The sequence below is a fragment of the Neolamprologus brichardi genome, chromosome 18 (genome assembly GCF_056152115.1).
Source record: "Neolamprologus brichardi isolate AB-2024 chromosome 18, ASM5615211v1, whole genome shotgun sequence".
Taxonomy (NCBI): domain Eukaryota; kingdom Metazoa; phylum Chordata; class Actinopteri; order Cichliformes; family Cichlidae; genus Neolamprologus; species Neolamprologus brichardi.
The window spans coordinates 29,647,603-29,664,857 of NC_142121.1; the positions used below are offsets into that span (position 1 = coordinate 29,647,603).

At 40.4% G+C, this 17,255-nt stretch overlaps 1 protein-coding gene across 2 annotated transcripts; it reads left to right on the forward strand.

Annotated features, from left to right (window-relative positions):
• Positions 1–8,773: 8,773 nt before the first annotated feature.
• On the forward strand, positions 8,774–17,203 carry LOC102780394 (ETS-related transcription factor Elf-1-like). 2 transcript variants are annotated; one of them, XM_006786967.3, is made up of 7 exons: positions 8,774–9,906; positions 10,002–10,119; positions 12,900–13,004; positions 13,126–13,266; positions 13,353–13,427; positions 13,663–13,858; positions 14,947–17,203. In XM_006786967.3, the coding sequence occupies exons 1-7, from the start codon at positions 9,847–9,849 to the stop codon at positions 15,557–15,559; spliced, it is 1,308 nt and encodes a 435-aa protein (XP_006787030.2). In that variant the 5' UTR covers positions 8,774–9,846; the 3' UTR covers positions 15,560–17,203. The 2 variants fall into 2 exon arrangements, with proteins under 2 accessions (XP_006787030.2, XP_006787032.2); XM_006786969.3 differs by lacking the exons at positions 8,774–9,906; positions 10,002–10,119 and adding an exon at positions 10,410–10,538.
• The last annotated feature ends 52 nt before the right edge of the window (positions 17,204–17,255 follow it).

The window sequence follows — 17,255 nt, forward strand, 5'->3', positions numbered from 1 at the left end:
TGACTATATTACAAAAACAAAACAGTAAATTATTTTTATATAAATTTTTAAAGATTTCTTTTTAGGTCTGCCTGCTATTGGCTTAAGTGTATGGTGTATTCTGTGTGTGTGGGAGTGTGTGTATGTTAGTGTGTGTGGGAGGGTGTTTGAGCATGTGGCCTCGATTTAAGTGTGACAGCAGGCAGCATCATGTGATGGTGAGTGCCAACACAGAACATTATTGTGATCTCTCTGTTTTTCTCCCCACTTCTTTGCCCCAAACACACACATACAAACACACACACACACATTTCTGACCTGGGAATGTTGCTTGAGGCTAAACCAGTGTCACGCATGTCACATTAGCTGTCAAAGAAGCTCTCTGTCCTCTGATCTCTCACCACCCTTTCTTTGTTTCATTTCTTTATCCACTCTCCTTGCCATCACTGTCTTTTTTATGTCTGTTTTTCTCATCTTTTTTACTACTTCTTTGTCCTCTCCAATACTTTTTACTTCCTTATCTCTGCACATTCCTGTTTTGTCTCTCTGCCATAACCTTTGTGCCTTTGTTCCTCCAGCACGTCTTCAAACAATCCAGTGTGGTTTGACATCAAATCAAACCCACCACTCCTGTAACTAGCCCTAACTGAATATAATCACATTCAGTACATTCCTCTCTGAATTACTTTTTTATCTGTTTCAAACAGAGGGTAAACTGATTTATCTGGTTTAGGATAATGCTGGCCCTCTTACTGGTGTGATTGATCACCTCCTAGATCAGTGGTACATAAATAAATAAATAATTAAATAATCTGCTACACAACTTGGATAACAGAGCGAATTTTGTTCAGTGAGCTACTTATCCAATATTCTATAATTAAACCACAAAAGTACTGTTTAAAATCAACTCATTTATTGACCCAGGCAAGTTTATTTTGGTAGTTCAAGAAGCTGTAAGAAAAGCTGTAAATGTAGATTTATGTGTCAAATTAGAAGTAGTCTGGTACTGCCCAGTGGTAAAAGAATCCTTTCCACACCTCAAGCTCACATTATTGTTCTTTTGTTTTTTACATTTGTACAAAAAGGGTTCTAAAAAGGTGTAGCTTTACAAAAGCCTATATGAATATTCCCTGGTGAGCTATAGCTTAATGTAATGTATTGCTTTTCTTTTTTAGCTGGTTGGCTTTTTACAAATGCTTCCAGCTTCTGGGGGTGGATGGGGGGATGAAGCTACTATGGAAGTGCCATAAATATAGTTCTAATACTCCTTACCTTGTACCATAACGTCTTATGTGTGTGTGTGTGTGTGTGTGTGTGTGTGTGTGTGTGTGTGTGTGTATATATATATATATATATATATACACACACACATATATATTACAGATAGGTAAATTTTTTAACTGGGGCCCTAAGTTATATGTAATATAAGACCTGGCTATTTTAAAGGACTAACAGGTATAACTTTTTATAGGTTTTCCAAAATAACACACTAAGGAGATGGCCATTTAGTTTTTTAATTTTCTCTAGTAATTTACCCAGAAACTTTTTGATTTAAGCCTGTTGTGCTCTAACCAAAATTAGCATTTTATTTAAAATACCTCGCTAACCAAGCTGCTAGCCAGCAATAGCATTAGCTGATAATTTCCCACCATTTGCTCATCCAAATAAACATCAAGGAGGGGACAGTCAAAATAACAAACCTGACACACTCTACAACCAATCCAGTCTTTAAGTGATGACGTATGAACTCTGCTTCCAGGTCCAAACTACGCTCTTAAAAAAAGGCAGTGATCACTGTCAGCTCTTTCAGTTTTTATTACCACTATTCATTTTACCTTACGATGTAACTACCGTCCAGCCCATGCAGCAGTAAATTAATGACTAACCTTGTATTGTGGATGGTTTATCTCAGTTCATCTCCTGACTGACGTTTGATCTGTTTACAGCATCCTAAAATGCAATTGCATTTGTCCCTAACCCTCATGTTAACTTTTATCGAGTGGAGAAAACCGTTCATCCTCCAGCTTCACTGTGCTAATGTGTTTTATTATGCTAACCATAGCTGTGTAGCTAGCCACCACATAGCACATCATCATAGCCCAACATCAGTAACCCCACAAATGTCACTGCTATTTAGTTTCTTGTCTTTACTTATGTTGGAAGTGATAGCAGAGCTGTACGTTTTAATTTTTTCAGAAATCCCTGAGTCAGAACATGGTATATCATCTTTAGGTAGAAACTAGCGAGCTAACTTCTTGCTAACTTCTAACTCCATTAAATTTCATAAATTCTGTTTTCGTGGATGGCATCCTGGTAGAGCAGCAACACTGATCATTTTATTAATGATAAAATAATTTAGACAGTTTGTAGCTCGCAGTGATGCCACAGTGTTCGTTTGACTTTGGGACCTGAAGCAAAGTTTGGACCCGGAAACGGCTATTGACGTCAGACTTAAAGATGACATCATTAGCCGTAGATGGATGATGTCACAGGGACTACATCCATCTTTTCTAAACAGTATGGCTTTAAGGTGTATCAGGATTTATCATGTTCTTCACTCTAAATGTGTGCATAATTTGCAATAAGAATTGCAACTGTAAAGTAAGAATTGGGGTTATTTTCTTTGTACACTGAGTAGCGTCAACTGGCTATGAGAAAGACTGCTTTAAAATAGTGGTTTCACTTTTCAGATGCAGAGGTTTTATAATATTCTATCTATACAGGTTGATCAGACAACATAAATGTGGTTGTGTTTGTTTGTAAGACAGATTGTTTTTAACCATTAGATAAGGCCAAGGTGGTTGTTCCTCCGTGCAAATTCTTAAACGTCTTTATTTCCAAGAAAGACAGCTTCTTGAAATACATTCACACATATACAGAGTAAATGTGGACACCAAATAATCATAATCAAACCTACACATACCAGTGCAGTTTCTCCTTTTCTCTCCACAGTCTATTGGATTGCAGACTTTATTGTTTCGAGTCTGGCTCTCAAGGGCTGGGTTGTGAATAAATCTGATCTGGTCCGTCTCTGTTCTTTTTTTCCCCTCCAAACATTCTTTTGCATTTTTCTACCCAATTCCATTCTCCGTTGTGCATATTTACACAGCATGTTCAGCAAGACTGCGCCAGCGAACTGCATTCAGAAACAATTAGGAGCATTTATATGATCATGATGTTTTGACTTCACTTTCAAATGTTTGAGAAGAGAAGTTTTTTGGCAAATTCTGGCCTGAGAGTATGCCAAACATCACTGCTTGGCACTTTTCAAGCTTTTGAACCCATATAGGCATTTTCATCCAGAGCTGTCAAACACAGCTTCTGACATCTGATGTCTAATAATTTAAAGGTGTATTCACACTTCTTGATGTATATGGCTTGCTGGCCTCCTTCTTAGTCATCTAATATTTATTCAGGATTTATAGCACAGGGAGGAGAGCTTTCAGTCTGGTACAGATTCTGCAAACATTTGGGCAGAACAAAGAAAATATGCTTTTGTTGTGAGTGTGAAAACGTGTGTGCAGTTGGAGTCATGGAAGTACTTCAAGGGAAAAATGTTAAACCAAGTGCAAACCGAGACCCCCGTGCAGGCTGCGAGAACACAAAACGAAGATATGTGAGTAAGCACGTGCATAAAAACAAAAAAAAAATGCTTTCTGAACTTTTTGATATCTCTTTTGGTCGCACATCACTGACTTTGCACTTCAAGGAATGGCTGATAAATGACACAAAAACGCAACTCATCACTCACTTTCACATGTCACACACTTGAGCACATGCATAGACAACACAAGCATGCCGAGCAACAGAAGACGCAGCAGAAGGTGAGCAGACGTGGCCAGCAGAAGGAATTCATCAGACTGACGTTCCATGGACTCTGGAGCTTTTCTTTCCTTCTATTTCCTCCTCAATTCTACATCAGGGGACATTCAAGCGTTGTGTCACAGTCTCTCACTGTTAGCACACTTCCCCCCCCTCTTTTTTTTTTTTTTTTTTGCTTGTCTGACAACGTGATGACAAATCCATGGGGCTAGAGTACATGATAAAGAACGATTCATCAGTCACAGATACGCATATGGCGAGCAGGTTGGATTCCAAATGCTGGAAAAGTGAAAGTTGTCAGTGCGCAGCTCACATCAGATAAATCTGCAAATATAGTATACTGGGGTCACTGGGCTACAATTTATAAACCATAATTGAGTCTATACAGTGTGGTTAGCACTGTCACCTCACGGCAAAACGCCCCTGGGTTCAGATCTGCTGGGTTGTTTCCGTTTCAAGTTTGTGAGGTCGCCGTACATTTCTCTCCGAGTACTCCGGCGCCCTCTCAAAAACAATCGTGTAAGTTTAATTGTTTTTTCTAAATGGACCATAGATGTGAATGACTGTCTCCATTTGTTATTTAATGTTGATATGATCCACAAGAGGATCAAATAACCTTGCTTTTAAATAAAAGGAATATACGGCCTCTTATCCAGCCCTCTTAAAATGTCCATTAAACTCTAAATGAACTATTGGCAGTCTAGCTGGACTGTGGGTAATGTATACACTGCATTTTAAGAGCAATGCTTGAAATAAAACAGAGGATATCCATGTTTAGGCTGCATTCCTGCATACATGCTCATGTGTTCGTGGTTTTCTTGCTAATTTTTCCTTAAGTTAAAAATGTCAACATGTTCTTTTTTATAATCAGTCGGTGTCGTGCTCGTTTAAAATCCTAAAAATCTAATGTGCATCACCCCTAAAAACAAACAAAAAAATGAAGCAAAAACAATGGAAACATTTCTTGAACCCAATATTTGAGATTCAGTGCATTAACTCAGTGACAATAACAATGAGCCCCCCCCCCCTCCCCAGTCTTTCACACAGATAAACACAAACCCATATTGTAATAATCAAATCGTGTGCTCTACTACTTTACAAAAACATTATGGGAGTGCACCTCGTTTTTCAGCCAAACCAGCACATTCCTCACGAAGCTGCCCGCCATTGCAGAAGTTGGGAAACTGACTAAAGAAATAAAGGAATGAAAGAGAGGCCTGATTTATTCCATCTTATCAGTCCAACCAAACCCAGCCCTGTGAAAGGTATACAATGTCCTGACATGTAAAAAAAAATAATTAATTTAAAGAAGGCAGCTGTACTGTGTAAAATGGGGTGGGGTGGGGGGTCATTCTCCAATCTTGAAAGCAGTGGCACAGGCAGTGGGACTGGGTGCAGAAGGTCGCCATCCTCAAGAGAAAACACACTGCTGGCAATGGTGAGACTCACTCACAGATTTATAGGGTACAAGCTGTCTCTGTTGCCGTTGTTGTGTATCAACAAAAAGAAAGGGAGGGAAGGAAATGAAAATGTGGATCAGGTTTTTTATTTTGAAGGCTGCTGATGCTGAGTTCAACCACTGGGGAGCGTCTGGGACTGGATAAAGTCAGAGTAGCTATAACAACCCGCTTTTTTAAACTCTATTATTCAGACTACATTTCACTGGGATGTTATTATTAACTGCACAAAGCAACAGGTAACACTAATAATAATCTGAGGTCAAATTTAGTGATATCATCAGCACACACACATGCCCTCTGCGTCCACACAGCTGTTGCAGATTGGTTGCTTGGCTCTCTGCTGCTTTACATTGCAAATACACCCGTGTTTACATTTGCTCTGCACTGACAATGGTCACTATGGGTTACCTTGACTCACAACACAGGTAAACCAATGAGATCTCGCAGCATGGGAGGGGAGGGAGGGGCGCGTGTGTTTGGGGGGGGAGGGGGGGGGAGGGTGCTCAGTTCTCTGGAAAAAAGAAAAGAGGAAGCGTGAACTGACAACGACTAGAAAAAGAAGAAGAAAAAAAATCACCATGATCTACGCTGATCTGTGATCTCACGTCTGCGTGACGCACTCTCTCTGGTGGCTAGACACTGACAGGAGGGAACTGATCCCACGCCTGTAAGCAGATGAAGGTTCTGTGTTTGCCAAAAGTAATGAGAACAATTTCCGTTTCCCTCTTGGATCTTGCAGGCAGCTGCTGCTCTGTCACATACAGGCACGAGCTGTAAACACAAAGGTAAGCAGACTCCTTCTTATTCCATACAACAGGCCTACTACTCTGTGTAGTATAGAAAGGAGACACAGAAAGAAGACCAAAAGAAAAAAAGAACTAAATATAACAAAAGAAGATGTTAGAAGACGTTTGGGTGTATGACTGTATGCTGCATGACATGTGCTGAAGAGAAAGTGAAAGTACTTTTCAGAGAGTGTAGGGCTGTTTGACTCTCTATAAATGCTGTGCCAGAAAATGTAGATTAAAAGAAAGAAAGAAAGAAAGAAAGAAAGAAAGAAATACCTTTCCAATGATTTACTTTCAGTGACGGCTAAACCGCTCACGTTTGCACGCGAGGGAGGTTGTAAAAACAGTATTGCGACCACCTCTGCTGTTCTCTGGCAGACCATATTTTACTGCGTTCATTTAACAAGGCCTGGTTACCCCAAGCAACAAGAGGGGCTTATCAGCTGCTCCCTCTCTTACCATGCTGTTATCAGCCTGGCCTAGTTCATGCACACACATATATATAACACTGCTCCTTTCTGTCAAACACACCCGCGCGCTTTCTATCTCAGTCTCTCACTCTCTCTCATGCACACACGCACGTAAACTGGGGAATGAATGTTACGGGGGGCTTATCAGTGTCCTTAGGGGCCTGGCAGCCACTTCACAGACTCAGATCCCAGTGCAGAGGCCACAGAGACGAACCTATGTGACCAGAGTGCTGATGAACACAACATACTGTGAGAGACTGCAGGCTGCAGGGCACGGTAACAATGAACGTATACATGTGGCAGCACAAAGGCAAGGCCCTGGTGGCTACTACTAAAAAAAAAAATAAAGAGAGGAAGGGACAAATGTTTCTATTAATGTGTTCTGTTGGGGTATGACGAGTGAAACTTCACCGCCTTGTTTACTTCAATAGAACAGAAAATGCAAGCTGCAGTCTTCATGTTTTGTACTTTGCACTTGTATTCACTGGAACTACGCAAGCATGGCAACTTGCCATGCTATATAACCAGAGCAGACTTGCAGGTTAGGACGTACAAAAAAGCTATTAGTTATGTTCATTATGCAGTTTAGCTTGGCTACAAAAGGCAAAAAAAAAAAAAAAAAGTAAAAAAAACTAATCATAGTAATAATAATTTGAAAATAAAACCATCTTGAAATATGTTAGAGAATGACTAATTCAACTCCCCATTAACTACATTGCATACTAAAATGTCCATTATCAAAAAAAACATTAACTTACATCAACTATATTACTAATATATGTCATAATAGGACATTAAACTCTATTTATTCTGCTTAAAATGGTATTAAACATGATGGAAATGTTATTTATAACATTATTTTAGACTGTTACGCTGTTATTCTGCTAATTTACAGTATAAAATTATAGCACCGAGTGCTACAAAAGTCATCTTACAAGTCAACAGCACATGCTATGCAACCATTCGATGGCTCAGTGATCAAAGACACAGCAAGCTTCTAAGATAATATTGAAATTAGGCTTAATGCTATTGCAATTGTGTTTGCATAAAAAACTATCTGATAACAAAATTTGTATTGGTAACTTTGCCAACACGTAACACTATAATAAAACAGGATACCGCAGTCAAATCCAGACCTCAAAGTATCATATTATCGCTGTTCTCACACTGCAGGTTTACTTGTGGTTCCTACAGGTTTGATGTAATGAGCGTTTCTTCTTCACTCACCTCTTTCCTCACCCTGAGATGAGTGCATTTAATCTAAAATTAACACATTCAAATAATTCAAATATTATTAAACTCGGGCACTTTCCACCATAGTCTGTCTCTTGCGCTCTCTTTTCTCTTTCCCCTCATCCAGTTGTTCCAGATGGCTGCCCTTCATTGCCGGAGGTTTCTTCCTGTCAAAAGGGAGTTTTTTGTTTCCTGTGTTGCCAATTGCTTGCTACTAGGGGGTTGTGTGATTGTTGGGATTTCTTTCTAATGCTGTAGGGTCCTTAAATTACAGGACAGAGTGCCTTGAGGTGACTGTTGTTGTAATTTGGTCCTATATGAATAAACTTGGATTGAATTGAACTGAAATGAACTCAGGAACAGTCATTAAAAATCCACAACATACCATGTATGATTTACTGTAGGAAAAACACAGTGCTAAAAGTTTTTTACAATTCACAGAGTGATACTGGTGATATTAATTTTTTGTTACTAAACTGCTGGTTCCAGCCCTAACATCAAGTGATGCACATTACATATGAACAAAAAATGACTACTTTTCCTTGCTGACTTCTTCTTGAACTTCTCTTGGTTTTGGGAGTAAACTATCCCCCAGTTCGCTAATGTCCCACCTAAATTATTGAGTGCCAAGTGGCTGCAAACATCACAGGAAATCGAAAATGAGAGGACCACTGCTGGCAAAGACATGCTGGCAGTGGTTTGGCGCAGGAACTCAGGAAGCGGTGCCTCCTAACTGAGCTGTGCTTCCTGCGTGATAACTGACCCAAACATATTTTGCCTCTATCTCTCACACGCATACACCAAGACAAAGAAAACCCACACGTTCTCCATCTATTTAAAAAGGAAAAAGAAAAAAAAGGAGGTGCGATACTATTTAGGTTACAGAGGATTTACAGGGTTATAATGTTTAGAATGGATTATCTTTGAAGCCATTTGGTCACAGTGCCACAAAACCTAAATGTTGGGATGATCTTCAGAACAATGATGCTGAAGGTAAGTGACGGAGTGGCAACAGTGTTCGGAGCCCACGGTAGATTTTTGCAGGAGGAGGAGGCAGCTGTACTGCTAAATTCACTTAAACGTTAACCGAAACTTGGGAATTATTAAACAGCGAGGACTGAAGAGAAGGGGTGGCTTTAGAAGCAAAGGGAAGACAAAGGAATTCAAGGGAATTAACAATGTTGTGATGGCCAGATACAAGAGGAGGGACAGAAAAACAAGCAACCAGGAGAGAATGAGAGGGAGTAATGCAAAGGAGTTGAGTGGGGGGTTGCAATTTTGTGCTAAACGTCCGCTTCACGGTCATGTCGTGATGAATGTGCACAAAATGGCCCTGAAAACCAAAAGCTGAACATTGTGCAAAGACATGATGTTGTCACCCACCCAACCAACCCCCTCGACTCACACCGCACACACAGCGCAGACACACATTTCACTGCAAACACTTCCTTCCTGTTGCTGGTTTAGCCCAGTTTAGAAGACAGATAAGAGCAAAAGAATGAGACGTGACAGAGGGGGGAAGCAAATTACGATGTTCATTTCTCTGCATCTGAGACCAGAGACATTTCAAACACATAAATAAATAAATGTTCGGCAATGCGCAAAAAAGTAAAATTGTTCAAAGCCTAATTTTAGCGTCTGCAGGTGTGGTCATGGTGTTTGTTTTTGACTCCAACAGCTCTTCAACTCCCCCACCTCACCCATATATTTTTTTGTGTGTGTGCCTCTCTGTTCTTCTCTGGCAGGTTGTCAGACCACAGGACAGTTTAGCACTTCCTCATTGAGAGCCGGTGCAGAGTGAGCGGGTGAGCGCTTCCTGTGACGCCTCTGCATCTCTGGTCAATAATTACACTCACATCACTCTACCACTACCAAGCCTCGCTGCATGGAAGGACGCAGGCTTCATCCCATCCAGGGGGAAGTTCTCTGACAAGTTATCTGCGTGTTCATCGGAAGGATTGTCTCCAGAAACGGGACCTGCCTTGATTCGACAACACATCAAACCTCTTCACTTCTTACCAGACTTCAAGGGGACGCTGTGATGCTATCCTCGCCCAGTTAAGAGTTTGTACGCGTGCTTTGGGACATTCAGCCATGCTGCAACAGTCAGAGCTCATCTTTGACTTTGCCAGTGACCACTTTAACATGTCACAGGTGAGTCAGAGCTAGACAGCGATGAACTTCTTTGTGTGGAATTGCTGGCAAACTTCTGATGTCGTCTAATTTCATGCCGTTTTTGTGTCCTGCAGCTGGGGAGTCTCACAGATTGCCCTGCGGTGATTGTAGAGCAGGTTCCACATTCACACCTGTTTTCATATACAGGTCTAGCGTGTGAACAGTCACAGGATCACCAGCAGCTGGTCAAAGGTCAGCACACACACACAAGCACACTAACACATACGCACTCACTTCAGCCTTTCTGTACCTGTCAGGCTCACATTTCATGATAGAAGATCCCCTGTCGTCTGCGACACGGTGCAATTCTTTTTTTTTTCTTTACAAAAAGAAAACGAAAGTTTCTATACAAATTTTATTTAAAAAAATATAAAAGTAATTCGCGGTTTCGAAAAAAAAAAAAAAACAGCCTTGCTGTGCACATGCGTGTTCTGCCCCTCGCGCACATGGACCACCCTCTGCTGAAATTCAGGAAGTAAAAAAAGAAAACATTCCTGGCTTGTTCCTGGGGGGGAAACAACAGTTAAATGAATCATATTAGGATGTAGACGTGGTCAAAGCGAGCTACAGCACACATGCTATAGCTTGTTCCTCACACGAACATTTGAAAAGTAAGTGATATCGCCGTGTCGGGTTATATTTCCGTCAGTGTTCAGGTTGGAGGGAGCAGCTGAATCGGCGCATGGCGAGGAGGAGGCTCGGTTAACTTTAGCTCACAGTAACAGCAGCACTTGTGGATAATTTACAGACACTTTACTTGAACGTTACAACCGTTTTGGGACAGCAGCCCATCTCGTATGTTTCTCTAAACGTGGCGGTTTGTTGTGACAGGCTGTGGGTTTGCTTCTCCCGACGGCAGAAAGTGTTTTCGAGTCCACGACAAAACAGCTGTTAGCTAGCAGATGTTTTCTAGCTCACTGCTTCTTCACGGGCAGCTCATCACACACACAAACACACACAAACAAGATGCGCATAAAAAAACACACACACGCAGATTCCCTTTTGATCATGTTTAGCCTCGAGGACATGCACGTGGGGAGATGTAAGCTGTTAGACAGCACAGCGTCTTTGTGAAGCTAACAAGCAGCCGAATATGAGTCTGTCAGTGTTATTTACCTGGACGGAAAGCACTTGAGGTCTAACTGCTTGGAGTCAGTGACCGTGACTCGGTGTCATTGAGTTTACTCAAGAGCTGCACATCACTAAGCTCTTTGTTGTCTGTAAGAATTCCAGCTTACTCTGTGCTCTTCCATCCGGCTGTGTTTTGGAGGCAAATATTCTTTGGACTTCTATTCTAGTTTTTTTTTTTTTATTAATTATAGAATTGGCTTCATTTGCTACTGATGTGTACATTAATGAAAGTGAACTAATGCTGGAAGAGTTTGTAGCATCTGCATAATAATTAAATGTATTTGTGTGTTTTTCTTCTTCTTTTTTCATTCCCAAAAGAAGGGAAGTGTAAAACAGAGTGCAATTATTTGCTGTCACGTAAGCCTTTTTCTATTTAACTGAAATCAGCATAGCAAAAACAAGCCAGATGTTTGTTTTTATCCAGCCATCACACATAAACAGCACATATAAACTATAAACTTTGTGTACTAAGTCATGACTTGGCTTGAGCATAAGCAGTACTTATATGTACCCACGCTACATTTTGCTCATTAAATATATTTTACCCTGCAAAAGGAAGCAAATGAATAAATACATATAAACATCATCAAAATTATTCACATCAGTACAGCTCAAAAAATAGCTTTGGATAACCAAATGCGAATTACACAGTTCGAAATGTTGTCTTTCATAATTTACCCTCAAAAATAGATATACATCTATTATATATAGTATATATAAGCATCACTCATGCATTAAAAACCTCTGTAAACATTCTGGGAGTGTTTAGAATTCACTCTAAATATTATTGTCGTTTTTTTATTTGTTTGGAAAATGAAATTTGATAAAGGATTTCAGCAGTTTGATGCCTCTGTTGTATTTTAAAATGTATTCAGATGTTTTAATGGATGGTGGGTCTGGACTGCAGACGGGCCTGTTTAACAGCCACCCTCTTTTACTAGTGATCCACGCTGTTGTAACATGTGAAGAACATTGTCTGGATTGTCTCGGTGAAACAAAAATTGTTAGTCATCATGTTGTCCTTCAAAACCTGTTTATCTGACTCAGCGTTAGTGATGTCCTTGCAGATGTGCTGGTTTTTGTTGTCATGTCACAGAGGTGACTGTAGCGCAGAAGGTAGTTTTCCACTAATCGGAAGGTTGACAGTTTGATTCCTGGCTGCTCCAGTCTGGTTGCCAAAGTACCCTTGTGCAAGATACTGAACCTGAAGTTGTTGTCTGTCCAGCTAAGTATGAATGCGTGTGAATGTTAGACAGAATGCACTTCGCCATAGAAAAAATACTTGTGTGAATGAGGCATGTATGTATAAAGTTCTCTACTAGAGTAAAAAAGCCCAATATAAGAGTAAGCTCGAACCAGAGAGCGGAAGCCTTTCTAAAATTTGCTAATATGTTGAGGGTTTTTATATATAAATATATATATATGCATGGTGGTTTTAACCTTTGTAGCTAGAAAGGAGTTGAGTTCACTGACAACAGTTTCAAGTGTCCAAAAGCACATGTATCGACTTCTACCACAGGACTGTCCAGTCTGTTTTTAATGCCGTGATGTTCATATTCATTTATGCCCACTTTCTAAACATTATAATTGTTGCTAAACTTTGCCTGTTTAGTTTTACCTCAATAATGTTTTTGATGTCTCTCCCAACAATAAGAAAAAAAACCCCTAATAGTTTGTAAATAGAAACTACATCTGCAGTTACTAAGGAGAACCTGGAAACGCTGTTTAGTAGCTCACTGTTATATAGTTGTAACTATTTGCATTGGACACACTCCAAATTTACATCAACAAAAACAAGTTTTACTCTTTGATCATTTTTTTGTGGTTGTTATTTTTTGTAGTGGAGCCATGTGAAAGTGGGGAGGAAGAGACCATGGAGACGCTTGTCTCTCCTGACTCGTTACTCAACATGGAGTGCGCTGACACCCTCTCCCTGGAACACTACTGTAAGCACAGCTGTGTTCACCTCGAGCATGCTGTTTCCTGATTATTTTGGTGCAAGATTTTATTTTTAGGCATTACAGTGCTGCTGGTTTTTTTAGCAAATCTGTTTCTGAACCCCTGCAGCGCAGACCTTCTTACCATCGCTTGGCGATGTCATCACTACTCCTGTTGTGGGGGAGGGGCTTGTGGGAACCGTCAATCAGTCAGAGTGGTCGTTGTTGCACAGAAACAAGCCTGCGTCGCAGCTGCGGTCCAAAAAGAAAAGTCAGTAACTTTCCTGCTCAGCTTCTTGTACGGGTAGAATTTCGAGGGTAAAATGTTTGTGACTGACTTTGTGCCTGTGTGTGCAGGCAGGAAACCTCGACATCGAAGAGCAGAGTCTCCCACGCCAGAAATTACAGTAAAGAAGGACAAATACAACAAAGGTATTGTCAAACAGAACAAGACCCTGTTCCCTATAAAGGCACAGCACAGCACAAGTCACCTGACTGCACCTGAAATGATATAAATGTGTGTGCACCTCACCCCTACCAAGTTCTGCACAAGTAAATTATGCAACTGTGCTTGTTTTGGGGAAGCGTGCTGTGAAAGTAGGTCTTCACCAAAGTGATTTAACCCAAATCTTATCTGTTGTTTTTCTTTTTCGTTCACGCGCTTCAGGCGGAAACACCCTTTACCTGTGGCAGTTCCTGATGGAGTTGCTGCAAGATAGACAAGTCTGCCCTCGTTACATCAAATGGACTAATCCTCAAGCGGGGATCTTCAAGCTGGTCAACTCAAAAGCAGTGGCCAGGCTGTGGGGCAAACACAAAAACAAACCAGATATGAATTATGAGACAATGGGCAGAGCACTCAGGTACAACACGGCAGCTCCCAGATAGAATTGTAATGTTCTTTGAAATTTCTCTCTCTGTTATTTGAAATAATAATAATAATAATAATAATGAACAATCATAGATGTCAAAAGTGCCTTTTAAGGTCATTTATGCTAATTTTCCTATATTTTAACTCGGAGGTTTTATTAAGCACAACTTGAAAGCAAAGACATAAACAGTCATTAACACGTTTCCTAGCTTTGGCTTTGTACAAGTAATGGCACATTTAAGAGTGTGAAGTAATCATTCAGTTTACAATGTTTAACAAATTTATTAGAATGCCACTAAATTAGCAGTATTGTTAATTAACAAAATTATTTTTTAATGTTTGTGTTTTAATGTTAGTCTGTGAGCACACACAAGCATTAAAGCATTAAAAATGATATTTTTAATGCTAGAATACAATAATTGTTGTTAGTTGTGAATTTTCAACAGAGCACAATGTTGTTACTTTTTGATTAAGATGCCAAATAACGCTTATTTACTTACATTCCTGAACATAAAAAAATAGTTTTAATGCTTGAGCGGTATGCCTGATTCGTTCCCGGCTTCTCAGAAAAGTCCGGTGTGTTGCCCCAAATTTGGGTATAAAAAGGTGAATTGAGTTTGCTGTTTGTCTAACACGTAACAATATCATTTGTAGTTTTAAACAAACTTTTGGCAGATTTCAAAATATTTGCATTTTCTTGTTTTTATGATAGGTCTAATAAATAGTAGAGCTTAATAAAATCAAATGGAAGCTTAATGTACAGTACTAATTTGACCTTTTTTAATTTTTAAACCAGTTTAACTCATTTAACTTTTAATTTATGTATGTAAATGCAACTGTTTATCCAATCTAGGCTAGTAAGAAAGGGGCAGGTATGGAACCTAATCACAGTACACCAAGAAAACGGTATTCTGTATTCAGTAAGACAGGATTAAAATGCATCGATAAAGAGTCAAAAATATATTTTTGACAAAAAACAATTTTTTTTGTCATTTTAATTTGAGATTTTACAAATGAGACGTGAATAATTAAAAACTGTAGCAGATTTGAAAGCTGTCGGTTTCTGCTTTTTCCATGCAGGTACTACTACCAGAGAGGCATACTGAATAAGGTCGAAGGCCAGCGCCTCGTTTACCAGTTCACCTCTCTCCCCAAAGACATGATTTACATCACCGATGGAGATGGCATCAAAGAGGAAGACGACGAGGACCACGATGACAACAGCGTCAACGACGAAGGCTTGAGCGACGACTCTGACAGCACCGTATCGTCTAATGACCATTCAGCGGAGGAGCAGGAAGATTCTCAGCCACCGCCAAAGAAATCGTCCCCCGTCTCCGGCCGCGCTCCCGCTTCACAGCGCACCAGGCCCGCTCCCAGGCCCTCAGCTCAGCGCGACACCGTCCTGCGTCCCACCAGCTCCAGTTTGATCCAGGAACAGCATCTGCCTATCGTGTCGGCTGAGATGCTACGCACGCTCCAGAACCTGCAAAAGGTCCAGTCTCTCAAACCCGCCGGTCACGCGTCAGTCTTCAAAACGGCTCAGCTGCTGGGGAGTCTGTGCGAGCGGCAGGCCGCTGCCGAGGTGGCCATAGGGAGAAAAGGTGCGCCGGAGATGCCCGAGAAAAAGTCGCACCCAGGACCAAAAACTCCACAGCTTATGCCTCTGATTAGCTCTGACCAATACAAATAACAGGTGCCCACTTTCTATCGAACACACAGATGCCTGTACACTCCACTGACTCAGGACCACTTACAGGGCTGCACTTTGCTATGACAATGCTGATTTAAAAACAAAGGGACTTTTGATGTAGAATATTATTTTAGATCATAAGTACAGATCAGTGCTTTCTCACAGCGCTGACAGGAAACAGCAGTTTACCTTCTCAGCTTTGAAATCTGATCATTTCGCCTTATTGTCATTCTGTGTAGCCCTTTGTTAAACCAACACCAAAGACAGACATGCACTGGAATCTCTGGCCTCTCTGCACTGCCTGCAGACACTTTCTCTGCTTGCACTTCAGCTCCAGTGTCCTGGAAGCGATTATCTTATCACCACACTGTGCCCTTCGTCTCTGCCTTTTGCTCTCACTTTCTCCTACGTTTTTTAGTTTTGTGTCTTTATGCAATCACGTGCTGAAGCATTCCTTTGCCTTAAAAGTGGCTTTGCACTAATGTTTACCTCTGCTGTATATTTCTTCTGAAGTGCCTGAAGATGTCAGTCCATCCTATTCCTGGTAATCATGAGGGAAAACATTCCATATTGTTATTGTTATTATTATTGTTGTTGTTGTTGTTTTTTAAGATTGCTGCATTTTTTTGTCTGCATTGTGAAATGTTGAAAACAAGGGATCACTGTTATTTTTTTCAAAGTAGTACTTTAGCACTTGCGCTGTTTATTATTTGTGTATCTACACCATGGGACTCTTTTTTTCTATCTTCTTCTTGACAATCACCAGTGAAGTGGCCTTGTAGCCACCCTGCCTCCTGTAAAATGATAGTGCTACTATTTAGCTTTTCTCTTGTGCACTAGCTATCCATATATGAGTGCATATATTAAACTCAGAATCCTCTATCTGTATGCGTCTATTACGCACCGTAGGGCCTCAACATTAAAACCACTGTGCTGGCTGAAGTGAACATTTCGTTACAGTGCAATGTTTGGCTGGCATTCACGTGGGTTTAGCATCGAGCTCAGCGTTGCAGAAGGCGCCAGCAGCGGCTTCTCTGCACAAAGCAGACCTACATATTACCAGGCTGGTGGTTTTAATGTTTTGGCTGATCTTTGTGTACTGTATACCTGTGAAAGCGCCTGACTTGTTCTTTTGATGCCATTTTTTTTTCCTTCCCTCAGGTTTATAAAGCATTTTTGTGCTGCACATATTATGTACTCTATGCAAGAAGTAAAAGTAAAATTGTAAGTTTAATATTTTCTCTTTGCCCGGTCTTAGCGTAGGCTCACGAAGCTGGCTTACAAGCTTCACCTCACTCCAAATTTAAAAAAAAACGACTGAAACTTAGGCTGGCTTTTTGAGAGGCTAAACTTGGCAAAGAGATGCTTATAAAGTAACTGTGCCTGCAGGGAACTCTTATGCAGAACTATTTTCACTTTGTTAAACCATGTTTGTTTGTTTTGGGGTTTTTTTGCCCCTTGCTTTTCAGTGTGTGTCCTGGTAATGTCTTACCTTAATAGATTTGTAAGCTTGTAGCAGAGGGAGAGGTGGAGCTTGTTTTTTGTTTTTTTTATGCTGTATTGTGTTTGCTTTCATGCTGTCCAGTGATGTTAAAGCTAATCGTCTATTATATAAAATAAATTTACATTTGTCATTGTGTGAAATCCATCATTGTTCCTTTGAAAGACTCGGAGCATCAGTAGACATAGCTTGGTG